Genomic DNA, 26680 nt, shown 5'->3' on the forward strand with positions numbered 1-26680 from the left:
GGGCCCTGCAGTGGGCAGACTAAATTAGAATAACATCGTGGACCCTAAACACGGGGAACTGTTCCTTGGAAGTGGCTGCCTGGTCCACGACATTGATGTGGAAGCAAGAAAAAGCCACTAAAAAGGAGGGGTTATCCTTGCAAACAAGGCTTTGGAGTCCCAGGAAGAGGCTTTCTGCCCTAATATGTCACGCTGAGGTCTAAAAAGAATGCTTTGGGCCCTGAAAATGAGAGCCTGTGTCCAAAAACAGAGGGTGTAGGTGATAAAAAGGCGGCTTTCATTTTGGATGCTTGGAAATAAACTGAAATAAAGATTTTACTAATACCTTCCCCCTTCCTCATGCCAATTAACTTCAGTAATCTTTTGCCAAATCATCCTTTGCATGGTCTAGACCAGGGTGCAGACAACAACACAAACTGTATTGAAGCGTGGAGCTCTTTTTACTCCCCACTTTTGCTCTCCCCAGTGTCACGTAGAGGAGGAAGGTGGGCAGAGAGAACCAAGAGAGTGGCTCAGGAGGCCAAGCCCAAGTCCGAGGGGGCTTATCTGAGCACCTTAAATGTGGGTATTGTGTCATTGCACAGCATGAGGGAGGGGAAATCTCAGGGGCTACTTCTTTGACCAGAACACAGGGAATAGGAAGGATCCGAGTCCTGCTCTCCCACATGCTACACGTGTCCCAGTCCCTGGACTATTAAATACAACACAGCCATCTGCTGTTTCATAATCCTCTGGTAGTATCTGAAAGGGAACGCTGTACGGTTCCCAGGCATCTTCTAAGATGAATATTGTCACCTCAGCTGCTTTTCTGATCTGTGAGCAGCAGCTTTCCAAGCTGATTGACCATTTTATTGAATTCATCGTCCTTCCCTTCGTCCTGCCCATGGCCTGTGTGTTCAGGCTGGGTTGCATGCCAGCTTGGAAGGTCTTTCACCTGCTTGGGCTCCAGGTGTGCAGAGGAAAGAATAGCATATTAATATCCCATCCCGTTTTGTGCATCAGGGCATTTATGCACACAGGCAGCCTTGAGATTATCTTCTTCACACATACAATTCCATGATTTTCCCACTTAAACACCGAGTGAGAAGGAAGGAATAACTGTGTCGTGAAGATCCCTTCCCAAAGACAGGGCATGCAGGGATGATAGAGCATAATGAATCGTAAATTTTAAGCACCATCTCTGCCCTTAATATGATTACGTTCATCTTCAACTCTACCAGTGTTTTAGAAAGAAGTTTTGGCATCACAAGAAATACGACTAGCATCTGCTGGCAATAAAACAGGGAAGACCATGAGAGCTGCAGCAAAGTGTACGTGCAAATCAGATGTTATGGCTTGCACTTAGTTGTAAGGGGCTCCAAATGCAGCATGCACAGGGCTCAGGGAAACCCTTAAATCAAAGAATCTGCAGTGGCTGCAGGTGCTGTAATGAACAAAATTTCTCCCACACAAAGAAAAGAAGAAGAGAGTGGAGAACGTATAAAAACCAAAGGAAAAGTTGGCCATTCTATTTTATGGCTGCAGATTAGTAAGTAGACCCTAACTGAGTCTACAGGATGAAGAAGCAAGTGTAAGTCTTACCAGCAGCAATGTGACAAATGAGCTAATCTGTCTGTCCAAGCCTTGATAACCTGTCAATAGTTCTGCCTGTTTCATCACCATACAAAATAGAGAAATCATTTATTACTGGATATTCAATTGCATTTATCCTTCCTCCCCCTCCAAAATGCCTTTTGCCACCCCCATCTGCGACAAAAAAATGATTAAGTTGTGAAGCAAGCGATACAGAAAGGGTTCACTGAGCTCAAACAGGGTTCAGTGGTCCTGGTTGGTCTGTAGCTGTCCTGCACGCATGTCCCATTGAAAACCAAGGGCAAAACATGGACAAACCGAAGGTGGAGACCAACAAGCTCTGCCCCAGGGGGAGGAACAAACCCTGGACAGGGCAGTGTCCCAAGCAGGGAACCAAACATAAGTGGGGGCCCCAAGTGAGGCTCCTCAGGGCCACTGAGGCTCATTAGGGCCCTGACATTCGCAGCCCAGCACAAGGACAGGGTTCTCACAGGCAGGAAGATCCCTGGCATGGAGCACCGTCAGAATTAATTCTCTGGGAGAAAGCTCCCTAGAGCAATGGGAAGGAGGCTTTGGCAGAAGAGTGGTGGTGGAAACCCATTCCTCCTGGACATGGATCGTGTCATTTTCCCTGCCCCACAGCTAATGAAAGGGTCTTGGGGGTTTTGGGGCTGTGGTGGAGGTGGATGTCATTTGGCTCACCTTGTTGCACCTGCTGCAACCAGCTGGCTGGGAAGGAGGGCTCAAAAGGAGAGAGCTGGGAACATGGAGGGGTTTGGTTTCTCAGGCTGGGCCTGGAAGCATGCAAGCAAGAATATGGTAATGCCTTCTTTTAGCCTGCGTTTTGTTTGCTTAATGCTCAGTTTCTGTGCTATGTATGTATCGTACTGGTAAAGCAGTGAAATCAGAAAGCTGTGTACCTTTCAGGTTTCTGTAGGGCTTGCTAGGAATTTGCTAATGCTTTTTGCAGGTAATTCAGTGATGTAGCTACCTGTGCTGGAGCTTTGCCCGTGTCTAGGGGATGTCTGGGCTTTGTGTGCTCTGTAGGCAGGTTTACTGATGAACTCAGCCCCTGTAGTGGGTGGCTAAGCAGCATGAGCCCTGATTTAGCCAGGCACCCTGCTGCAAGGACTGCCAGGAGTAGCTGTGTGAGCTTTCCTGACAGAGTGTTGCCTTGCATTAGTTCTTTAATTCACTACTTCTGTTTCCTTAGATACACTGCTTTCCTTCTCATAGGCAAAGCGCTCTCTCCTGCCCTCACACCCTCCTGTTATTACTCTGTGTATTATTGTAGCTTTGTTATTCCTTTTTCTGACCTGAAGCTGTAAGCTCCCACTTCTCTCTGGGAGAGGTGGTGCCTCGCTTGACCTTCCTATTGCCTTCTCCAAGTGGCTGCACCCAGTTCTGTCTTGCCCTGTTTGAAAACAGGATGTTGAAGGCAAGTAAGCAGTGCTGTGCTGAGCTACTTTACACTGCTTTGATACTGCAATCCTCCCCAGAGCAGCTCATCACAGGTTAAGAAAAATGCTGTCTCTCCAGGCAAAGAGATCATTGCTTGGAAATGCTACCGGATCTTTCCTCGACTGGTCTAGTTCAGTGCCTGGGATGTGGAGTTTAAGTTGTTTCAGGTAATGAGGGTTATGTTTAACTTTGTAACAAAACTCCCTGGCTTCTGTTCCGCAGTGTTCTTAGCTCCTTCTAGTGGGGAAAGGGGAAGGCTGCAGACTGACCATTGAGGTGCAAGGGAAATCCAAGCTGAACGTTAGGATGCTTACTAAATGTCCACGGGCTGAACTACTACAACTTCACCTGACCCCTCTGAGAGGGGAGGCTCCTCTGTAACTCCTTGACCAAGTCCCTGAGCACGAAGCTTCGTGTAACTGATGCTGCCAGTGTGCTGATCTCTGCGTAGATTTGCTTCCCTCTGCATGGCTGTTTGAGTCCTTTTCCCAGGAAGGGAATGGCTTAGCAGCACCTGGGGGTTTCCCTTCCTGTAGCCTGGATGTGCTTGCCCTGAGTGAGGGAACAGCTGGGGTTCTGGGTGGGGGGGAGGCAAAGGAAACTCTGAATGTTATCATCCAGAGTGAGCCCCAAATAAAGAAATGGGAAACTCAGAGGCAAGTCAAGGCACCTGAAAAAGGAGTCCTTTGTGCAGGTAGTGTAACTTTAGGCAATGCAGGCTCTGCCAAGCAGGAGGACAGTGGCGTGGCATGGAGCACTGTTGGCTGTGGAAGGTCTGCAGCAGGCAGGAGTGGTGATGACATGGCACACTGGTGGCTCTGCCTCCTCCACCTTGGGTAAAACAACACGGGTCAGACCCAGCAATTGGAAAACAAGGGTCAAAGCAAGGGCATGCTCACCAGTGGCAGGGGTTATGCTACAGCAGTTGTAATGCTTTCACTAGAGTATCTGAGAAACAGTTGCTGAGATTTATTGTCCCATCCAAGCTAACACACTTGTGCCAGTGACGAGGTTGGTGATTTATTAATTGTGTCCTCATGTGAGGACTCCCAGCGGAGTTGTAGAATGAAATTCAGAGCTGCAACTCTGTGTCCCCAGACTGCAGGTTGATGGTGTTCACTTTGTTTCCAAGTATCTCATCACATGCTCTCAGTTTGTTGAACTTTGGGGCATAGCTGAGGATGGAAGAATCCAGAATGTCTGTCAATGCATGACAGGGCACTGAAAGGACAGCTTTGTTTCCCAGCTGATGGGGTTTCCCACCTGAGACAGCCTTCAGTGCTCTCACCTGTGACTGTGGTTAGGCTTGGGAGATCTTTGTGTAACTTTCAAGGAAAGGTTTTTGCAAGGACTTTCCCGATGCATTTTGCAGGTTACAGCTTTCAGAGCCCTTATTGGGAGGTGTTTCCCAAATTGTGCTTTGCACCTCTTTTAAAGACCCTGGGGTGGGAAGGGGACACAACATAACTACAGCAGTACTGGTCTCCTTTTCATGGCACTGAGCAGCAGGGCAGCAGAGTGACCTGACGGACACCTTCATCTGGATACCAAACCAAGGCCTGACAGCTCTGTGTATTGAGACCTCACTTTGAGATCACAGCTTTGATCAGAAAAGCTGTGAAAGGTAGGGCTTTGAAAGTGCCTTTTCCAAGTAGCTTGAAGCTTCATAAATTGTGCTCTGTTGGACAAGAATGACATAGCCAAGTGCAGAAGTGCTCATGGTTATGAGAGAATCAATTAGGGCATGTTGATGAATAATGTATGTGCAGCTTAGGAGGGATGGATGACATCTGTTTTATTTTTGTACTGTTAATTGAGAGTGATTCTAGGACAGAAAAGCACAAAGAGAAGAAGAGGAGTTTTGGGGGAGACTCTGCTTGGAGCATCAGAAGCTGGATGCTCACCAGAAACACTTCCTGTCCATTAGGCTGTAAAAACCTCCAAAAGAGAAATTGTTCTAATGTCCTCTACAGCTCCTAGTCCATGTAACTGATACTGCCTAGGAACCCCGCTCAGACTGTAAGTGACATGAACGCTTAAATAGATAGAGGTTAAAGCTGCTGCTCCCAAATCTGATGGCTTTTCCTGTATTAAGGTAGCTGCTGCCCTGGTCTTCTTGGCCCTTGTGGAAGTTGTGGGTTATTAATCAGCTCTCGGAGAGGGGGCATGCTGCTGTCCTGTACCCACCAGAATTTTGGCTGTGGTGAACGGTCACTGGCCCAGGGAAACATCATCAGCTTGTTTGTATGGCACTTCTGGCAATGGCTGATATATGTGTGAAAGGCTGGGAAGGGATTTGGAGGGTTGCATGGACAGCTGCTCTGCTCCAGTTGGGTGGGAACCACTGAACCCACCTGGAAGACTGGCTACTGGAGTGACTGCAGAAGTGGCCTTTGCTGGATTGTGCTTGTCAGTGCTGCTGTAGAGCAGCAAGCAGCTGAAGCATGATTTTCTTTTTTTCTCATAATCATTAAGGTTGGAAAAGACCTCCAAGATCATCTGGTCCAACCATCCCCCTACTACCACTGTCACCCCCTAAGCCATGTCCTAAGCACCATGTCCTTGAACACCCAGAGGGATGGTGACTCCGCTCCCCTGGGCAAACTCTTCCAAACCCTGACTGCTCTTTCTGAGAAATGTCTCTTGATTTCCAAACTAAACTTCCCCTGGTGCAACTTGAGGCCATTCCCTCTAGTTACCTAGTTAACTTCTCTAGTTACTTGTGAGAGGAGGCTGACCCCCAGCTCCCCACAGCTTCCTTTCAGGTACCTGTAGTGTAGAGAGCAATGAGGTCTCCCCTGAGCCTCCTCTTCTACAGACTAAACACCCCCAGTGCCCTCAGCCACTCCCCATAGGACTTGTGTCCCAGGCCCTTCACCAACTTTGCAGCCCTTCTCTGGACATGCTCCAGGGCCTCGATGTCCTTCTTGTAGTGAGGGGCCCAGAGCTGAACCCAGCACTCGAGGTGCGGCCTCACCAGAGCAGAGCTCAGGGGGATGATCACCTCCCTGGTGTGCTGGCTGCACTACTCCTGACACAACCAGGATGCCGTTGGCCACCTGGGCACACTGCTGGCTTGTGTTCCGATGAGCATCAACCAGCACCCACAGAGCCTTTTCCTCTGCACAGCTTTTCAGCCACTCTGCCCCCAGCCTGTAGCCCTGCATGGGGTTGTTGTGGCCAAAGTGCAGGACCTGGCGCTTGGCCATGTTGAACCTCATCCCATTGCCCTCTGCCTATCGACCCAGCCTGTCCAGGTCCCTCTGTGGGGCCTTCCCACCCTCTGGCAGATCAATGCTTCCCCCCAACCTGGTGTCACTTGCAAACTCACGGAGAGTGCACTCCGTTCCCTCATCCAAATCATCAGCAAAGATATTAAAGAGGACAGGTCCCAACACCAACCCCTGGGGAACACCCCTGGTGACCGGTCACCAGCTGGATTTCACTCTGTTCACCACCACTCTCTGGGCCCAGCCATGCAGCCAGTTTTTAACCCAGCACAGAGTGTACCTGTCCAAGCCATGGGCTGCCAGCTTCTCCAGGAGAATGCTGTGGGAGACCATGTCAAAGGCCTTGCTGAAGGGTAGATAGACTATGTCAACAGCCTTTCCCTTGTCCCCCGTCAGGTCACCCAGGCATAGGAGGTGATGAGGTTGCTCAGAAACCTTGCCTGTTCCAAGGTTTATTTCTGCTCCGTGTCCCAGACTTCCAGGTTGGGAGGCTGAGTACTCAAGTTTAAGTGGTCTGGGTTGTACAGACATGCAAAGAAGTCATTGAGAGCCTCATCCTTTTCCTTATCCTCAGTAGTTATGTTGCCGTGTAGAATGAAAGCCAACATGAACTCCTCACAGTTCTGTTGGGGGTTCCTGTGCTTGCTTTATCTTGTACTTCTCTGCCTCTCTGAGGCCTCTGCCTTCATCCCTCTGGAGGTCTCTGTATGATGGGTTGGAGCCGTGAAAAATTCTGTAGTCTTCATGTCAGGTTCAATGGAAAAAGGCCCCATGGAGGACTGGGAGTTTAGGCAGGGAGGAGGGTGAAGGGCCTGGTATCTCATGCCTTTGAAGGATCCCCAGGGATGTGCTGTGTGAGATCTTTGAGCCTTCTGGCCACTGCTGTTAGTCCTTTTACCCTGGGTCAGCTACGGCTTTCCTGAAATACGGGGACCTGCTGAGAGGCTGAGTTACGTGGGTTGTACCCAGGCTGCCACCACAAACCCGAACTGAGGTTATCGGTCACTTTATTTTTAATATTCTGGCTGTTTGAGTGCCAGCCTGGGGGGGCAGGCAGGAGGTTCCTCTGCTGCTCTTGGCTCATTTTACCAAAAGCAAAGCGGGGCTCCCGCTGCTGTGCAGAGGGCTCTGGGGGCAGCGGCGTCGTTCTGTGGGCAGGGGGCTCTAACGCCTGGCTGGGCTTAATTACTTCAATTAGCACCACCATTGTGGGGGGGGGGGGAACCTTTCTCCGCCCTGCGGAACCTTTGAGGCGGAGGCGCCTGTTGCTGCCCGGGGGAGCCGCGGCTGCTCCGGCGGGGGGGGTGCGGGGCCGGCCGTTGGCTGAAGCGGCCCCGAGCGGCGGCTGAGGGCCGAGGCCGGCAACGGGGGCGGCCGCCGGCAGCCGGGGCCCGCAGCCTCCCTTCCCCCGGCCCCCCGCCGAGGTGAGAGGAGCCCCGGCAACGGGGAGAGGCCCCGGGGGCCGAAAGAGGGCGGCGGGGAGCGGGGGGGAACCGGCGGGAGGCCGCGGCCCCGCCCCGGAGGGTGTGGGGGGGGCTCCGGGCTGCGGGCCCCGGGTTGAGGGGGGAGAGGGGGGCGCGGCCCCCGGGGAGAGGAGAGGGGGAGCGGGGCTGGAGGCCGCCGGGGCCGGGCTGTGGCCTAAGCTGGGGGCTGGGGGCTGAGGGGGGCCTGGGGAGGAGAGCAGCGGGTGGATGGAGGGGCCCGAGCGGTGCTCGGAGCCTCTTTGGGGTTGGTTTGGGGTTTTTTGGGGTCGAGTTCTGGTGGCTGGCGGGGTGTGCAGGGTGGCACGGTTTGTACCGGGTTCCCCTCCCACTCCTTCGCGGCTTTGTGCGAGGTCGGGGCTGGGAGAAGTTGTCAGCATGTCACAGCGGTGTGTGTGCAGGTGTGGGGTCTTTATTCCTAAAAAAAACGACAACAAAGCTAAAAGATCCGAGCTCTTTTCCCTCTTCTTTATGCGAATGAGATGGTGATGATCACATCTCATTGTGATTTTAAACTTTGTCAACGTCGGGTGGTTTTTTGGGCAGTCACCCCAGCGTTGTGCCTCCTGAACAATCCCTTATCCCCTAAGCAATCCCCACAGAAGCTTCTGCTTCGGTTCAAGGTGTTTCTGCTGCCTGGCCAAAAGTTGTAATCCCCAGCCCCTCCCCGGCTTGGAGTGATGGACCAACCTCTGTCCGCTTCGATGTGAGATCAGTTGGTTCAGAATAAACAGCCTTTGTTTCATTTTGGTACGTCTGCTCCAGGGGCAGTAGCATCCAGCAGAGGGATGAAAACAAAACAGCCCGCCTGGACCGCTGCTGGTGCTCCTGCTGGAAGCTCCAACGTGGCCTGGCTTTGTCAGCGCGGCTCCTTTTCCAGGTGTGAAGCTGCACCTCTGGAACACGTGGAGTGAACAACGCAGCCTTGTGTCCTGTGATCTGAACAGCGTCAGGGTGTAGGGCTTGGTCAGCAATGGGACATGCTGAATGTGAAATTTCCAAGAAAATTCAGTCCCTGATTTAAGGGAGAGCTGTCATGGGTGCAGCGTGTTATTGTTTCTAGGCTGGCACTACCTCGGACTGAATACCCCTGAAAAAGGTTGACTCTATAGCTGCTGTGTTCCCCTTGAACTACAGCTGGATTACTGGTAACTTCTGCATCCCTGAAATCTCCTGACACTTTGAAATTCCCGTTCTGGTACTGGGGAGTAGTTCAGACCCTGAGCACTACTGTGTGTTCTGCACATCATGTGCTTTTTTCAGGAGGAGAACCAAACAATGTTTTCTGCCTCGTCTTGGTAGTGGATGCATTTCAGTGAAGATTTGAGAGGTGTAGCCTGACATAAAAAACTGTAACAGGTCGTTACAGTGTTCTCTGGAATCGAAATCGGTGTCATGGGGTAATTCAGGTTGGGAACTGCCGCAGGAGGTGTTTGGTCCAGCCTGTTGCTCAAAGCCGTGTCAGCACCCAGTTCAGAGCAGGACTTTGTTCACTCACGTCGGAAGCCCTCCAAAGCCAACAATTCGCCAGTCCCTGGGCCCCTGCTGCGGGGCTTGACCTGTCCTCCCGGGGAGAAGCCTCTCCTGTGGGTCAGGTCACAACCTCTGCTCTTGCAGTTTACAACCTCAGGGCTTAAACAACCTCCCTTCGTGTGGCAAGTGTGGCAGCCTCACTCAGTTTTGTGTCTTTCATGTGCTGGGGGTGTCCAAAAAAGCATGTGTTGTGCTTCGGGTGGCTCTCAGGAGTGCTGAGGGGAAGGAAGGAGTCGCTTCTCTCGGTCAGGCTGTGCTCCTGCTGCTGGGGCCCGGCGTGCTGTTAGCCTGCATCGCTGCCAGGGTGCACTGCTGACTCACGTTTAGCGTTCTGTCCTCCATCTGTGACCCTCCGTGTGCGCACACAGGCGTGTGTGTGTGTGTGTGTGTGTGTGTGTGCACGTGCTGCAGCCTTCCCTTCTCCTTCCGCCACGCAGCTCCAAACAGCCTTGTTGGTGTGGATGTGCGTGCAGCAGCTTGTGCACATGTGTGAGTTACACCTTTTGTGCTGTCAAACGGTAGCTTTCCATCCTTTCCCCCGAATCACAGATGTTACTGAGATGATGAGTAACTGCCCCCTCTGCCTGCTGCCTGCCCTTGGCGTGCTCAGAGCTGCTTTGTTTCAGACACCCCTGAGGTGGGACTGAGTTACCAGGGCAAGGAGGGAGCGGTGCTGGAGTGGGATCTTCCCAGGAGGACTGAGGTGCATCTTGTTTGATCCAAAGCAAAACCAGAGTATAAGAACATAACAAAGCATGGAGTGTTTTCCAGTTTGTTGTTCATAGGTGTGAGGTAAACGGGACAGCTGCAGTGTTTTTAACTGCACTTAGTGGCAGCGAAATCATCCTGCTGTCATTCCTTTGAGCTTGTTTCTGAAAGCATCTGGGAGGTAATACCCTGTAGGAGAAATATCTGCACCAAAGTTACATAGTTTAAACCTTCGGTGAGTTCAGTCCCTGCAGCAAAGTGCCATTTGATGTATTCTTGGATACTTGGTACAGAAATAGAGATCTGTGTTTACTGTTTATGCAAAACAATCTCTACTTAATGTTTTCCTGATTGGCAAGTATGTCAAGTTAATTACAGCTAGGGTTGTCTCAGAGTTCTCACTGCAAAACAGGAATTTACTGTGCTTAAGCAGCATTTTTAGCCATAGAAAAACAAAAGGCTATGTAGAGATGTTTTTTTTCCAAATCGGTGTTCTCTTAAGTATTAAACAGGAATATTTAGGCTTATGCTTGTAGGATACCTTGTGTAGGATCTGATGTTTGGGTACTCTGAAACTCTGAAAGTCTCATTTCTTGCTAACTTTTGAAAACCTTGCGTTTATGTTCTGGGGTTTTATGCTTATCAAGAAACAGAATCTTGAAGAGGAATGATAAAGTAACATCATTCCTCGTGTGAGAAAGGGGAAGCATTACTTGACGAAATCCTTTGTCATTGCATGCTGTGAGAGGGGAGAAGGGGGAATTGGAAGTAGCTCTTGGAGGCCAAAATTGTTGAAGAGGCAACTTGTGAAGCTGGCTGGGCTTCTGAGAATGTGGTGCAGTTGGGTTCTGGTTTAGCCATCTTTAATCTTTTAAGCTGCCTAGCTGCAGACTTCTTGTTCTAAGTAACATTCAGAAAGTTACTGATCAATATTTCATACGTGGTAGCCAGCAAATGCTAAGTGCTCGCATCTGTTAGCAGACTGAGCGTGGCTGAAGTTGAAACAAGCTTCGGAAAAAAGGCATGGAAAATAAGTTCTTCAGCCGTGCAGGTGTAAAACCTAGAGAACTGACTTGAAAAATTCCTCAAAGCATAAAAAATAGGTCTTTCAAACTTCTTGGAGGCCAGGCAAACTTGGTGTTGTGTCTGAAGCCAAAAGGCAGCATGTCAGCCAGTCCTGCAAGCGAGACCGATGCGGCGCTGCTGTAATCTCAGGGCAGCTGTGATCATTTCAATTTTGTTCTTGCTCAGTCAGTGTGAATGCTGGGCTTGGGGTCAGCCTGACACCTCCAAAAGCCTTGTGGCATATCGAAGGCAAGATGAATTCTCTCAAAGAAAAAAAAAAAAAAAGGGAGGCAAGTATCACAGCATTTCAGTGTAACAGCAGCATTGTCCGTGTGCTCGCTTCAGTGCGCGAGTGGTTGCGGTGACTTGGAGCGCTTTGTGGTGGCCTTTCAGCGTGCCCTAGGGTTACTGTTCTAGAGGGGTGTCAGCAAATTTGAAGGAAGAATGAATCAACCTGGGTATTAGGGATTTATTCAAACATCAGCAAAGACCTGAAGGCTGCCACGCACCTGTCTAGAGGATGCATTGAATCTGTGCCTGAGCGGAGGCCTCCCAGACAGCTTGCTGACCCGAGATACCATTGAAGGATGCAGAAATATTAAGACGAGGACTTAGCCAGCTGCTTCAAAAGGAATCTGGAGAAATCTCAGACTTTGGTTTGCAGTACAAACAGCGTTCGTACCGCGGAGTAGCATCAGTTACGGCCCGAAAGCCCAGGAATTTGGGCACTTCTTGAACACCTCCCTGGAAAGGAGGCTGAGGTGAGCAGCGTCTGGCTGGTGCAGCTTTGCCCGACTGCAGGCCTGCCCGGGGCTGTCCAGGTGGCAGCCTGAGCAGATGCCACATGCTGGGATGGAACACCTCCAGCTGCTGTACGAGGGCTGCAGCCAGGGACTAAGCGTGCTGGAGGGCTTCTGCTGCCAGAGGAGCAGAAAAATCAACGCTGGAATACCTGAAAATATAGCCAAAATGCTTTCTCTGTCCCAGATGCATCCAAACTTGTGCTGAGCACGAGGAGGACTTTGATCAAGGCCTAATGTGCACAACAACACTTTACATAACAAGGGAGCCTTAAGAGAGGCATTAAACTTATAAAAGCAATTAAAGAGGCTCTGTGGTGATTTGGCAGATAACAAGCAGACATTACTCTGGCATTCTCTGCGGAAAGCTCACTTGATCTAATTAACAAAGAGCCGGGGCTGTGCAAGGGCAGAATTGATGAACAGAAACTGCAGATCCCTTCTGCTGCTCAGCCAGTGTGGGCGATCGAGTACAAAGAGCCTGTAGGACCAGCACGGTCTGGGAAGGAGTTCAAGCGTGGAGATCCCATGGAGATCTTCTATGTTCTTCCTTTGGCAGTGGAAACTTTTTTTTCTCTCGAGATTTTGCTTGTGAAGAAAGCTTGTCCTGCCTATCAGAATGCTGGAAATAACGGTTTAGAGACATAACTCATTAAACACTTCCCCAAGGCTCTTAAACTCAGTTTTGTCCAGCACTTCAGCATCAATTAAGTGTAAATTGTTAGATTTGGAGTTGTTCAATCTGGAATAACCAGGTTGTAGAAGTGTATCGCTTTCACATGAGTTGCTCCAGGTCTGTGTGGCACCCAAATGTTAACAAAAAACAAAACCCCTGATTCTGAGAGAGGCTGGCAAGGAGGCTGGAGGTGCTCACAGGGTGCTCAGTCTGCTTAGAGAATGGGACAGTGCTCAGAAGGGAGTCGATTGATGGCTGGCTGGGAGGATTTAGTCAAAACGAGTGGAAGAAAGGAGACGGCTCGGTGGCAAGGTGCCAGGGCTCGGCCAATACTCTGGAAGATCACAGCGTGGTAATTAAAGCTCTTGTATCGAGCACCCGGGCTTAGTGTGATATTTATATTCCATTCCTCCCCTAATGCTAATCTGCACGGGTGTTACCGAAAAGTGAATGTTGGTCAACAGGTACGAGTGGCCAGCGAGTCAAAATCTGGCTTTAAAAAAAAGCAGATGTGGCAACTCTGAGTGGGGGCATTTCTCAGGGTTGTGCTGGGTCTGGTGCTCCGCTGTGTTTTCATCAGTGGCCTGGAAGAAAGCACCAAATTTGAGCTGATCAAAAGTGTGGTTATATAAAGGTTACACCGCGTGGTGAAGCATAAAGAGGGAAGAAGAGCTGTGGAGTGTCCTCAGAGTTGTTTGGGTGCCCGGGCTGGTGTGACCGAGTGTGTCTGCAGAGCCCGAGCGTGGCTACGTGTGCTGCTAGGGCCTTGGCAGGGATGTCAGGAGCAGAGCAGGTATGTGGCAGTGTGTGAGCCCTCAGAGCCCTGCCGTGGGTCCTAAGGCTACTCAGAGAAGCTAATTACTTTTTCAATAGTAATGTTCATCTGTAATTAGATGTAAAAACAGGAAATACTGAGTAAGGATGGGGGTAAGATCAGGACGCACTCCATTGGCTTAGATTTAAAAGTTTCACAGTTTTCTTTGGGCAAAACAAGCTGAGTACCAAAGGGCTCTTAATTTAGTGGAAAAAGGCGTGATGGTGCCTGGGAGTTTTTAAATTCAGCTTCAGAAAAAGGCATGCTTTGTCAACAAGGAGTGCGATTAACCACTGGAGGCATTAAGGTGGTGCTTAGGACTGCTGAGGGAGACGAGCTTCAGGAGCTGGAGACATCGCATAGAGTCAGGATGAGGAGGCGCTTGGAGGACACCCGGGTGGATGACGATCTCCCCACCAAGAGCTGCTTTCCCCCCCCCCATTGCTTATATTTTATCAGGATGGCAAAGGTCTCCTTCTTTTCTTTCTTCGTGGGCTGGTGGAGTCTTGCACCTGCCCTGGGGCAGTGGGCCTGGGAGAACACAAAGCTTAAACTTGGGACTTTCTCTTTTTTCCTCTTAAAGTTGGGAACTAGCGTGCTTCTGAAAGCAGTGGATCTTCTGTGTCGAAGCTTGCTACTGGTCTCCTTCAGTTCCTAAACCTTTTAGTGTATAAATTTCCTGAAAATATAAGGCTGCCCCCTTTAATGGGGTTCTCTGGTTTTTCAGGTTTTGCCGTTTTAATTGCAAGTGTTCTCGTGGAAAAATCCACCACGAGAGCTGGAAGAGTAAAATATGCCAAAAGGCAGGGGTCGGGTGGCTTTTGCAGGGGATGTTGGGGTGGGGGAGGCTCTGAAACCGAGCTGTCGTAGGAGTGGGATGTGATCCTCTTCTCTCTGGAAGAGAACTTCCCAGGAAGCTGTGTGGGTTTCCTCTGTTTACTTTTTTACTTCTGGAAGCTCCTCACTCTGGAGTTGGAGACAATGCGTGGCAAGGTTTGCAGCAGGCGGCCTTTGAAGTTTCTGCCCGTTGTAACTGCACGTCCTGTCCCCTGCTGAATGTGAGTAGTGACGGCCTCTTGTATGTGATCCGGGTTCCCTTATTCTGGAACGACAGCAGTTACCTGCTTGGAAGGAAGGCCCAGATAATAAGTAGAGAACACTGGGGAAGCGGTGATCTGCATGGCCATGCGGACTGGAAGAAATTCTTGTTCCTCACTCTCTCTTAAAAAAAAAAAAAAAAAAAAAAAGACACAAAATGGCTTAGAGGTGCCTTTTCCTTCCTCCCATGCTTATTATAGCACTTAAAACAACGCAGCACCACAAAGCAGAGAGGAGGTCTTAGGTTTCAACTAAATCAATACTCCTGGTCAGGGAAGTGCTTATTTTCCCAGGAGGAGATACAGAGCTGTTAGCCTCTGCTGCTGGGCCGGGACTTCTCTGTGAGCCTGTGTGCTCGCATCGTGATGGGAAGGTGCATCCTCTGGACAGCCCTGAGATTTTTGCCGTTTGCCTTTGTCCCCAACAGAGACAGGATTGGGAGTGGAACTGAGCAAGGTGTAACCGGCTGCCAGGATAAGGAATGCTGTTTGTTGTACCCAGGCATTCCCATCGAGAGGATTCACGCTTCCTGCTCAAATTCCAGAGCTCAGCCCTTGTGAGCAGCACTCAAGGATTTCTGCAGCCAGACGGACGGGCATGTTGCGTGAAGGGCTTGGCACCCTCGGGTCTGTTCCTGCCGGCTCCAGAGGAGGGCAGGAACAATGGGGACGAGACAAGAAGTTCCACTCCTGCTCTATTTTAGGGGAGAGCTCCGCTGAGCCTGAGGACGCTGACATGTGACGGCTGTCCCCTTCTCCCAGGATGGTGCCATGTCAGCAAGGTGCTTGCCCACAGCCCCGTGCTGGTGCTGCGGGGCAGCTGCTGGCCCAGCCGCGGCCACGGATGGTGGACAAACCAGGCCAGGAGCAGTCTCCCGTAGGAAGCAGTTGGCCAGAACCTCTTCCTCTCCTTGAGGGAGGCAATACACAAAAGGTCGTGTTTTTTTTTTTTTCCCCAGATCATGGCTGAATGCTTTGTATTGTTCCGTTTCTGAGTCCTGGAAAAACAGCACTTGGGCTCTGCGTGGGTCTGAGTGCCCGTGCAGCCTTGTCTTATCAGCAAGAACCTGAAGTACAGGAAACGTGGCTGTCATAAATGCCAGGAATGTGATTTTATGAATTTGAGCTGGCCATACTTCCTTACAGCTGAGTGCAGTAGCCAGCAGCTACTTGTGCAGGTTGCTGTTAGGGGGCTTACTCCTCGTGATGCTTTAATAGTTTGCTGATGAATCCCCCTCTGGTTACACCTTCCCGTCCTAGTGTTGGGTATGCCTGTGGCAGTTCACAAGTGTAATTAATGTCCTCGTTAACACCTGCTGGGACCGGACAGTTGGGTATGGCTACCAGGGTGGCTTGGTAGCCCCCAGGGGACCTTTGTTGGGGATGTTTGTGATGCTCTTTAGCCAAATGCACGTTACGCTGCTTTTAAAGCTCTACTGAAAGTTATTCAAATAAGTCATGTACTCACGGATCTAAAGACTAAAAAGTGAACTATATCTAGGGACAGACTCCTAGTCCAGTTTTTTGTGCAGTAACACTTGTCTCTGATTATGTGTGCCAGCAGTCCTCTAAAAAGTATCTTAGGCTTTTCACAGCATGCATTGAGCTGTGGCATCCTTCCTTCATCCTGGCAGAGGTGTCTGAACCACCGGGAGGCTTTGTGCCAGCGGGACACACCTTTGGGGCTGTGTCCTTTGCTGTGGACCAAAGCCCAGGAGGCTCCTTCGTCCGGCTACATCCCCTGCGTGCAGCCTGAGGTGCTGGGCCTGAGCGGTACCAAAACAAGCGCTGGCTTAGGGTTTGTGCGGGGTAGGTGAGGATCCGTGTGACTTTTTATTTTGACCTGTTCAGAGGGGAAGGCAGAGATTGAGCGTTTTTTGGTGGCTGTTCTCAAAACCAGCAGAAGAGTGACCACTGTAAGTGACACTAACTATAAATCTTTGCAGCCCTGTGCCAGCAGGATGTTCTGCCGGAGGGGATGACTGAAAGAAACTCATCTTGCTGGCAGTTCTTAAACCTTTAATGGATTTTTAATCTAGAGTGGTAGCCAATAAAAGTCAGCTTCTGATCACATCACAGACGGGAGCGATTTGGGTCTGCCATATGCTAATTGTCATCTTTATACCATGAGAGCTCAAAACTGCTTATTTCCGTTTCCTCCTACAGCTTTTTTTCTTTTTTTTGCTTGTGTTCAAGTTTCTTTGGTAAGCTGTAGGTGGCTTAAGTAATGCTTTCTCGTCTCCAGCGTAATTATCGGGGTTGGAGGCGAGATGGGGAATGAAGAGGGACAAAACCGCGTGGAAGCTTTCCGTTCCTAAAAACTGCATAAAGCCAGAGCCTGGGTTTTAAGGCCGGTGCCGAAGAGGAAGGAAGGTGAGGAATGGAGAGCCAGGCGGCAGCTGGATCTCAGCTGGAGGGGATGGGGACTGCCCTGGACCACCGGTGATGGCAGAACGTCAGGCGGTGAAGGCAGTGAATCATTCCCCGGTAATGAAACTCCTCAGTGCTTCCCTGGGTGGCAAAAAAAAAAAAGAAGGGTGCGTGGGTGGGGTGATTCTGCCAAAGTGGGGGAGAGCAGCTCAGCCTTTCAGCACCAAGGAAACACACAACGTTCCTCGTGCTGAGGGGGGAGAGCGCTGTTTGGGCTATCTCAGCCCGTTTCCCTGGGGGGCCCGTCCAGGAGGAAAGCCCCAGCGTTAGCATCTCACCATGGCCAAAGCCACCTCTGGGCGTTGCAGGGTCGCAGGGGCTGAGCTTTGCTCAGGAGGGGGCTCTTTGCCTTCCCCCTCCCTGTTCCACTGCTTCTCCCAGGGTCATTTATTGCAGAACTTCTCTGCCACGGCTGTGTAACGAGGGCTTCGGATCCTGCAGGGATCTTTCAGCTGTCTGGATCCTCCTTGCTTGTTGGAATTCGCCTGCCTCTCACCACTTTGTCCTCACGAGAGGAGGCTTGGGCTGCCTTCCCCCTGAGCTGACTTCAACCTGGCTTTTCAGACCGGTGATCTGTAGTGGTGGCTGGGCACATTTGCCCCGAACTCACCTGCTGTGTAAAACAGATGTAGCTGGGAGTCCTGATGTGCTGCCATGGAGCCTTGCCACTCTTCTGAAGTCTGTGCTCAGGATTTCACTCCTCTGGCACCGCCCGCCTTGCTGCTGCTGTCGGCACCACGGGCAGAGCCTGGAAAAGCCACTTAGCCAGAAACTGCTGGAGCTGGGACTGTGGCCGGTGGTGTGGTGAGATGAGAGGCTTCCTTCAGCTGTGGTGTTAATCCCAGGGGTATTTCCAAGGAGTTTGTTTGTAGGAAGCCAATTTCTACTCTAGCATAACTTTAAAAGATTGCTTTCAAAGGCAGTGCAACGTTGTTTGGGCAGATAGTTGTACAAGTTATGCTCCACCCCGTCTTGCAGAGGCTTTTTTGTTTGTTTTTGTCAGGGAACAACCAGTTTCACGCTGGTTTTGGTATTGTGGTGTCTTTCAGGAAGGAGGCTGTTAGTCTATAAAGTAGACTCCCAAAGTTGATACATGAAAGTGTTTTTTAAGCCCCTGGGTTATTCTGCCCCTCGATTCCTAATCCCCACAAATCACAGTGGGCTCCTTAATACTTGTGTCAAGCATGGGCATGGTCTGGCTGTGGGCAGAATTGCAGCAACTGACCTCAGGCATGGTCTGGGACAGGCAGGTCCCCCCTGACTTGGGGTTTCAGATGGCTGCTTCTTCCTTCCTTAACGTTAACATCCCTCTAGTAAACATGTCACACGGGGGATCAATGTCACTTAGTTTTGGTGTGATTTGTACAAGGGGAAAGGAAGGAGAATTTTTTTTCTTCCTTCCCAGCTATGTCCAGATTCACAGCTGAGCAACCAGATTGCTCGAGTCAAACTCCATGGGGAGAAGGGCTTTAAACCACAGAGTAATCGGTTAGGTAAGGATGGCTCTAAATGTGATTGGGGGTGACGGTGGGGGAAGAAATTCTTGTTGATTTTTAGTTTAAAAAAAAACGAAGAGGAGGGGGGAAGTCTGCTAGATCCACTGGGTTAGTGACACTGCTGGCTGCTTTCGGGTAAATATTTATCCTGTGGAGATTGTAACGTTACATGATGAAAATTGGAGAGGTTCTAATGTTTGTTAATCAAACTGTCCAAGCCCACTGGTCTCAGACTTATTTCTAGTTAGATTTTTAAACTGAAAAGAAAACCATTCCTTGGGGTGTTACTTGCAAAGTGTTAGGAGGTTCTTATCTTACAGAAAGGTTTGGATGTGACTCTTCAGTGATCCAGCTCTGTCCTTTATCACCACTTCCTGAAGGCTGCCTATGAAGTACCAGAGCTGTGCATGCAGGTGATCCAGCAGGAAGAGGAGGCTTCCTGCCCCACAGAGCCCGCTGCTACTTTCAGCACGCTTCCAGGTTGAAATGTTGGTGTGCGCTCTGAGAGCGCCAGGGGAATCTTATGGCCACAAGCAACTATTTTGCTGCCAAACAAACAGAAAGGAAATGATTAATACCATAAAACGTGACTGCAGCGAAACCCAAAGAGCTTTACACAACACTGACTTTGAAATACCTGGTTTTATTAAACTGCCTGCGCAAATCCTCTTGCGACTTACCGGCGCGCTTGATCCTGTTTGCACAGCCCAGTACTGCACTGACCACCGTAAGGTCTTGGTTACAAAACAGGCTTTAAGGGACAAATCTTGATGAGTCCCAGATACCGGCCTTGGCTGGCGGTTGGGGAGGTGATAGAATCCTCTTTACCGGTCAGCACCGTGCATTAGTGCTAAACCTGCCCTTTTGGAAGGGATTTGCGTGGGATGAGCGTGTCCTGTGCCCTGAGCACTCCCCGCAGCAGGTGGGCTCCCTCTGCAAAGGCACGTTGCTCCTGGTGGCACCTGGTGTCCTGTTCCGCGCATCCTCCGTTGCTTCTCGGTGCCCAGAGCAGGTAACGAAAGGACAGGTTAATGAAAGGGTGGGTTTTGTGAGCCCTGTTCAGAAGGGGTGAGGCTGTGGCAGATCCTGTGCTCGCTGCCCACTTGACAGCCCGGCTTGCAGCACGGGCAACCCCGCCGTGAGCATAGGAAGGAAGATGATCACTGTCATGTTCCTCTCTCAACTTCAGGGTGCATTAAGAAATGTGATTAAAAACCTCTGCAGAGCAAAAGAAAAGCAGTAGGACAGCAGAAATGTGTCTGCGTTGGTGAGTTTTTTGCGGTTTCTGAGCCCATAAAGGGGCCTCCTTTGTGCATGTGCCAAGGAGGCAGCAGTTGTTACCGCCTGGCACTTAGTGCCTGAAGTTTTCTGCCTTAAAGCAAAGCCCAGAAAACTGCTCACCTGTTTTTATCTTTGCCTAAAGCCAGGACTTGATGCAGGAGAGGGGCTGTCTGGGTGTTAATTTTATGTTCAGCTGATGGCAGGGTTCCCCTCCCTGGAGGGGGATTAAAAACGATAGCGCTCTTCTCCTGATGTAACCAAGAGGAATTTGGGAGCGTTTTCACCTCGTAGCCAAACCAGCTTTCTCAGCATCACCACCTGCAGGAACTGGGCATCGTGCTGCAGGGACTTCAGGCTCTCGGTTGTGTCCTGGTGCCAGTGACCCTCCTGAGGCTCAGGACGTGCTGCCCGTTGGGTGAGGGGACAGCAGGCTCTGAGCTGGTTTAACGTAGGACAGCCAGGAAGTCTGGACAAGTGGTGACTTCGATCAGGTAAAGGGGATCTGTTCACCTCTCGGACAGTGCCCTTCCTACAGCAATTATATGCAGAGCACGGCATGCCTGTGTTCCCGAAGCCAGGGATGGGGCAGGCTGGAGTAACTCAGCCCTAAAACAGGAGAGGCAGCTCCAGGCTGGCTGGGTGATGTAATTCCCCTTGTGCAAGCCCCAAAGTGGGTCAGGTCTGCGTGAGAAACGAGGGCAGTCTCCAGGCTGTGTAATACCTGCCCGGTGTGCCCTGCTGCCGCCAGGCAGGGTGCGAGCCTCCGCAGATGTGCAGCTCCCGTGGTGGGTGGATGGTGTGGTGGGTGGCTGCAGAGCTGCCAGAGCCGAGGATGAGGATGGGAGGAGGACAGGCAGACAGTTACGTGGCAGGGAGTTGAGCATCTCTGCACCTACCAGGCTTCTGGAGCCCTTATGGCTCCTCAAATGCCTCTGTTTGACTCTTCTGGCTAGGGCTGCTGAAAAGGTTTCAAAATCTAGGTTTTAAAAACACATACTTACTGCTTAAAAGAAAAATAAATCTCATGTTAGAGCACTTCTGTACTGGATAGCTGCTCTCTGCTGGGTGTGATGTTATTTATGGGAATGCAAGGACCCATATCCTTTCCCGTAAAAGTTTTTTAAGGTTCTGCAACAAACAATGAAACAGAAGAATCCTGATGCAAGAAGCTTGATTGTGTCGTACTTTGGAGTGGTTACTGGCATTACAGCACTTATGCTTTTCCCATTTGCTTAAGAAACCTTAATTAATTTCTTTCAGTAGTGTTTGTATGTCTTCGCTGTTTTGGGTTGGTGCTGACTTCCTAGGGTAGTGAAGCCTGTAACTTTTTTAATACGGTTCTGTTGGTACAGTTTCTGGCAGAGAGGATGCTACGTGCCTTCTTAGCACAGTGTGGTCAACAGAAAAATAAACAAATCCCCTTGAAATCCCAGATGACCAGCAGAAAGCTAGGAAGGTCGTGCTGCTGACCACCCCCTGAACCGCAGGGAGATGCGTGCAGCTTCAGGGTTACAAGTCTGAGTACAGCCTGGCTATTTCTAGGAGTAAAATGTTGGCTGATTTCCTTAGGGCTCCGTATCTGCTGGAAGTGGACGTTGTAGCTATTTGAAAGCAAAAATAAGCTACTGTTCTGAGGCATGCACAGAGTTGAGAGAACTTGTGCTCCCTTTTGTGTCTGCAGCCCTGGCCTGGAGGCACCAGGTGTCAGAAGTCGGCGGTGGCAGGGCTCAGTGCCTGTCCCCAGCAGAGCACGAGCTGAATGGATTCACTCAGCTCGTGTGAACTGGCACGGCTCCACCTGAGCTAATGCAGAGTTTGGCCGTTTCTCCCATCTGCTTGGCGAAGCCAACTTGTTCTGGATGCCACATGTAAGAGTGCGAGGGCTTGAGTTGTCTCTGCCTGGCGGCGAAGTGCTACCAGGACCTAGTGGTGAAAAGCTTCCTATTCCAACCTGAACCTACCTGAACTCCACCACCTGTCCTTCCCTTGCGTTTATTTTCTTCCCTTCTGCTTTCTCACGGACACTTCTCGATGTTATTGAGAAGCTGAGAGAGGCAAAGCAGGAGCTGATGACTTCAGCTGGAATAATTCAGCATTCCTGACAGTGAGATTGTCAGCCCTGCTCCAGGAGACTTCCGTTGTCTTTAACCTTGGAGTTTTCAAACTCTTATGGATCCTTCTGAAACACAATTGAAAAATGACTTTTTTCCACTTCTTGGAATTTGTGGATATGTGTGCTGCCTCAGCTGCTCAGGAATCTTTTCTTAAAGCCATTTAGTTCCCAGGCATTTTATAGCTTACACTTAAGATATGGTGTAAGTAGGGGGCAACAGAAAAAGAATGGCTGGAGAGAGTGTTTTCTTCATTTTAGGGGATGAATGGGCCATAATTCTTGTTTTTTAACATACCCTCTGCTTTACATTCCTCAACATCAAGCCTTCTTTATTATACTTTGAGTGTATTTCTTTTCATCCATCCTGCACAGCCTCCTCGTGATAATTCTTGCATGGAAAAGGAGTGACCAGATAGGGCCAGGGCAACCCAAGTCACAAGTTCGCCTCTCTTATGCTGATCCTCTTTCTTGTGCTTCACATTTGGGTGGTAGTGAAACTGTTCCCATAAGGTATTTATACTGAGTCCTCCCGCTGTGTACGTGTCAAGGATACAAAGAGGTGCTTTTTTGAATTAGCTAATTCGGTGGTTCTCGTATTTTTTCTAGAAAGGGGGACCTTTATTATCACAGTACCATGCTTGTGGCATCCATTTTCTACACAGTTTTGTGCACAATCTGGTTTAAATGGTATTTAAGGCTGGCAGTAGATCCATGCTTTTATATGTAGTAATAGTGCTACAATCTTGAGCCTTGGTGCTCAAAGGTTGGGATTTGCTGGGCTCCTTATGTACCTCCTTGCTCCCTTTTTTTGCAGGGCTGCCTCACAGCAGACCATGAGCAGGTAATGCACAAGGAGCACCACTGGGAATCATGTCGGACGAGTCAATCTCAGGGAGTGATCCGGACCTGGACCCGGACTTGGAGCAGGAGGATATGGAAGAGGAGGAGGAGGAAGATGAAGAGGAGGCAGCGATGGAGGAGGACAACGATGGGGATGACGAGGAAGACTTACTTGATGAGAGTGGTAAGTGAATGGGGTGGAGTCTGTGCATACAGTTGTTAAACAAAAATGTCGTTACAAATTTTGGTGAGTGACGGTGTAAAGGTTGGAGTTTCTCCAGAGATTGGTAGGGAGAAGTGGCTGTTTAAACAGCTTATGTGGCTGTTTGGTTTGAAAAAGGATTTAATGTAGGTTAAATCTGGACTTCTGGCCAAAAAAAAAAAGTCCATGGTGTAAACAAACCACCAGTGTAACCTGTAAGGAGTATAGCATTTATAAAATAGCTACAGATTCTAGGGAAGCAATTACATACAGAAGCAAATAAATCAATTTACAATTATCTCTATTATTAAAAGGATACAGTGAAATTAAGTATATTTACATCATTGGCTTGCCAATGGGCAAACATTTTAATGGATTCCATGGGCAATTATTGCTCCCTTAAAATAACCCCCTTTAGAAAAAGGGAATTGTTCTTTTCTGACAGAGTGCAGGGTTCCTTTACAATACAAAAGGTGGCAGTGCTGACTAAGTGAGTTGTCACCTTCTGTCCTCACCTAGTTATAAGTGCCCCACTCACCTCTTCAGTCAGGACCAATATAGCTGTTTGTGAAGCTCTGCTCTGCGGGTTCTGTTCAAGCAAGGTTAGGTAACTGTTCTGCTTCATAGCATGGTCCTAAAAATGCCTTTTGCCCACAAGAAGGGGTGATGTTGGAGGGCACATAGCAGTGCATGGCTGTTGGGTGCCACTTTTGTCATCAAACTCCTTGTGTCACTAAACTACAGCCCAACCCTGTAGAGATGTCACCGTATTTGCTTCCTTAAAAATTGTGATTTTTTTTTAATAACCTCAGAGCGTACAGATTTTTGGATGCACCTACTTCAGCCTACTGAGAATAGATCTCCTTTTCTTAGTGTAGAACGTGTTAAATACAGGTACTTCTGTCTTCTTCCAGTTCTTAAGGTATTTTTGGTTTCAAAGTACCTTGTCCTTGAGTTTTGTTTTTGATTCTTTCAGCCACTTGCTGCTTGAAGATACTGTTTTGATTTAAAATGCTTAGAAAATGTTTATACAAATTTTATTCCTCTGATTCTATTCACGTGACTTTATCTCACGAGAAAGTAGTGGAAATGGCAGTGTTCAGTTAAGAAATGAGTTCCTGGGCTGCAGATTGCTCAGACTGACCTTGTCCCTTTGTTCACAGCAACCTGTACTCAGCAGAGCCTTAAGAACCATGACGTTTTAGAAAAACTTCTATTAACAGGGAGGAGTGGCTCTGTTTTGTGTCCAAGTGGGTCACTTCCTGTGGCTATTTTATCAGAGGCCTATGCTTTTAATCATCTACATCAGTGTTGTTGTGGCTGAATACTCACCCTGTTCCTCGGGATCATTCTTTCCAAGCAAACTGAATTAATGTCTATATTTCAGAACATTGCTATCCAGTAATGACAGTAGTTTAATTTTTTCTTAAAACACTAGAAGCATGCTTATGCTTTGCATTTCTTCAGAGACTAATTAAAAACAAATTTTAATGAAGGTAGGAAATCAGGAGTGAAAAGAATTTACATGTAGTTGTTAACTACATGTAAATTTTGTAGTTACTAGGTACAAGAGAAGACTTCCTCACACAATGTGAACCAAGCTAGGATTTCTCTGAAATTTCAGATTTTCAGCTTTAATTCTGCTCAGCAGAAGATCAGGATGCCTTCCATGTGCTTAGCTGTGAGAATATTGCTTGCTGTGGAAGGGTGCACTCCGCTTTTCCTTCACTGCTGTGGAGTGACTCGGATGTTACTTGGCGTCTGTTTTGCCTTAGATCTAATATAAAATCAGTCCGCTGTTATTTGGCTTATGAATATGGCTAACTGCAGGCAGAAGAGGATCATTGTGTGGATGTGGCACTAAGGGACATGGTTTAGTGGTGGAATTGGTGGGTCAGGTTGAAGGTTGGGTCTCAAGGTCATTTCCACCCCAGACAGTTCTGTAATTCCATGTTGCTTTGTCCAAGTGATATTTATAGTCCTGTCTCTTTGTAGATGACCCTCATTCATAAAATTCCTCTTCAGAATGCTTACTTTTCATTCACAAGCAGGAAGGAAGAGCTCTCGTGGTTTTACTACAGAGCTTTTAAAAAGCTTTTGGTTCTCTGCTGGAACTTTGTGCTCCCCGTTCCCAGCCGTGCCCATCTCCCCTCCTAGTATTGTGGTTATCCTGAAGATGTTCCGTCAGGGATCCTGGAGGGATCCTTCCCCCGTAATGGGAAAACAGTAAAAGATTTAAAAGATTAATTTCTAGCAGTAAAAGATTTAAAAGATTAATAATCTTTCACTGTTCCTTCCTTGGAAGGGCAACAGGCTGAAAGTCCCCAGGCTGAAAATGATTACTTGTTTTTGAATTGTATTGATAACAATAAAACTAACATTTTTGTAGTTTTCTTAAAAAATAGTGACTTTATTTTATGGAAGTAGGTTTTCTGTGTTTTGGTGGTGATTCGGATCTCTGAAGAACCATCCAAGGTGAATGTAACGTCCCCACCTGTTGGTGGTGGGTAGGCCAGCCTCAGGCTCACTGGTGACTTGCTCTCTGTACGTTCAGCCTGCTCAGGTCCTTTTGATGTGTTGTGTGGGGAATTCGTGCAGTGACTTGTTTCAGAATTTGCTGAGGTCTTTGTATTTTCCGTATTGAGGGTTGTCTTCAGTTGTAATGGATTTTTTTCCTCAATTCTGCTCAGAACCTTAAGTTTTGTTTGAGGTTAGTATGGGCTGTTATGGAGATGATTTAGAAGTTAGCTTGGACTCTTACCGTGCAAACTTACTTGATGAAAGCAGTTACTAAACCCTGCCTCCAAGGGGAAGAAGAGCATGTGGGCTAGTTTCCTGAATGCTTCTGAATAAGCAGGAGTTAATAACTAGACAGCTTGCATCCTTTGTTCGTTTCTGCAGTGCTGGGCAGTTAATGAGCCATAGCGCCATGTGCAGGAGCACTTGGAGTTTCAGTCCTTCCTCCAGTGCACTTCACCCAGGACATCCCGACCGTGCTGCCTGCATCTCCTTCCCGGTGGGTGCCGGGTTGCACGCCCATCCTAGCAGCGTGCTGTAGGCACAGCCGGAGGCTTCCCCTTCCCAGCCCTGGCATCCCTGCCCGCTGCATCTGCTCGCATCGCTTCTGGGCAGCAGCCCGGGTGTAATCGTGTCTGATTTTGTGATAGCAGTGCACGACTGCGAAGAACTTGAACTCCCCAAATCCTTTTTGCTACAAGCGTGGTGTAGTCATGACTGTAGAGATAAAGGATTCTTACAACTCTGATCCTGGCAGTTGCTCAGGGCTGTGCAGCACGCCATAGGAATAAAGGCTAATCTGAGCAAAAAGGAAACAAACCTCCAATATGGATTTTGCAGATGAACGGTTCCTGCATTTGAAATCATACCTCAAAGCTTTCCCAAGGAAAAATGGAGTGTTTGAACAGGTCCTACTGTAATGTTCTGTTTTTGTTTTTTTTTTTCATTTTTTCTGTATATCTTTGGATCGTTCTGATTGAAGTGTCTGGAGATCATTGTCTCTTACTCATACATGTTGCTGTCATTCTGCTATTAATAGCCATAGCAAGTTGCTTGTTCTCTTGCCTCTGAGAATATGGGTTAACACGTTTTTTTAAAAGTATATTTCAGGGGAAAGTGTTAAGAGCTGATTGTTTCAGGTGTCTGAAAGGTGCCGTAAGCAGGCAGTCAGACACTGTGCTCAGGCTCCTGTCTGTGTTTGCATGACGAGGGGTTAGGAGCAGCAGATAGGGATTGAAATCGGTACTTCTGGAGCACAGCAGTGGACAGCTTTCTGTTACAACCCTATCACTGCACTTCTTAATATGCACATGTACTGGACCGGGGGATAGCCAGTAACAGTATGCTGGAGACTACTGCTGCAA

General features: G+C 49.0%; 1 protein-coding gene across 4 annotated transcripts in view; it reads left to right on the forward strand.

The window, feature by feature from the left end:
• The first annotated feature begins 2259 nt into the window (after positions 1–2259).
• RAD54L2 (RAD54 like 2) overlaps positions 2260–26680 on the forward strand; it is a 61680-nt gene continuing 37259 nt past the window's right edge. For 2 of the 4 annotated variants that reach the window (XM_027467236.3, XM_027467237.3), the window contains exons 1-2: positions 7530–7687; positions 22572–22781. In XM_027467236.3, the coding sequence (XP_027323037.2) occupies positions 22628–22781 (154 nt within the window). In that variant the 5' untranslated portion in view covers positions 7530–7687; positions 22572–22627. Of the gene's footprint in view, positions 2392–7529; positions 7688–16682; positions 16925–22571; positions 22782–26680 lie in introns of those variants that run through there. The other 2 variants (XM_072044095.1, XM_005023854.6) reach the window with 2 other exon arrangements.

Source organism: Anas platyrhynchos, chromosome 13 (assembly GCF_047663525.1).
Source record: "Anas platyrhynchos isolate ZD024472 breed Pekin duck chromosome 13, IASCAAS_PekinDuck_T2T, whole genome shotgun sequence".
Classification (NCBI taxonomy): Eukaryota; Metazoa; Chordata; class Aves; order Anseriformes; family Anatidae; genus Anas; species Anas platyrhynchos.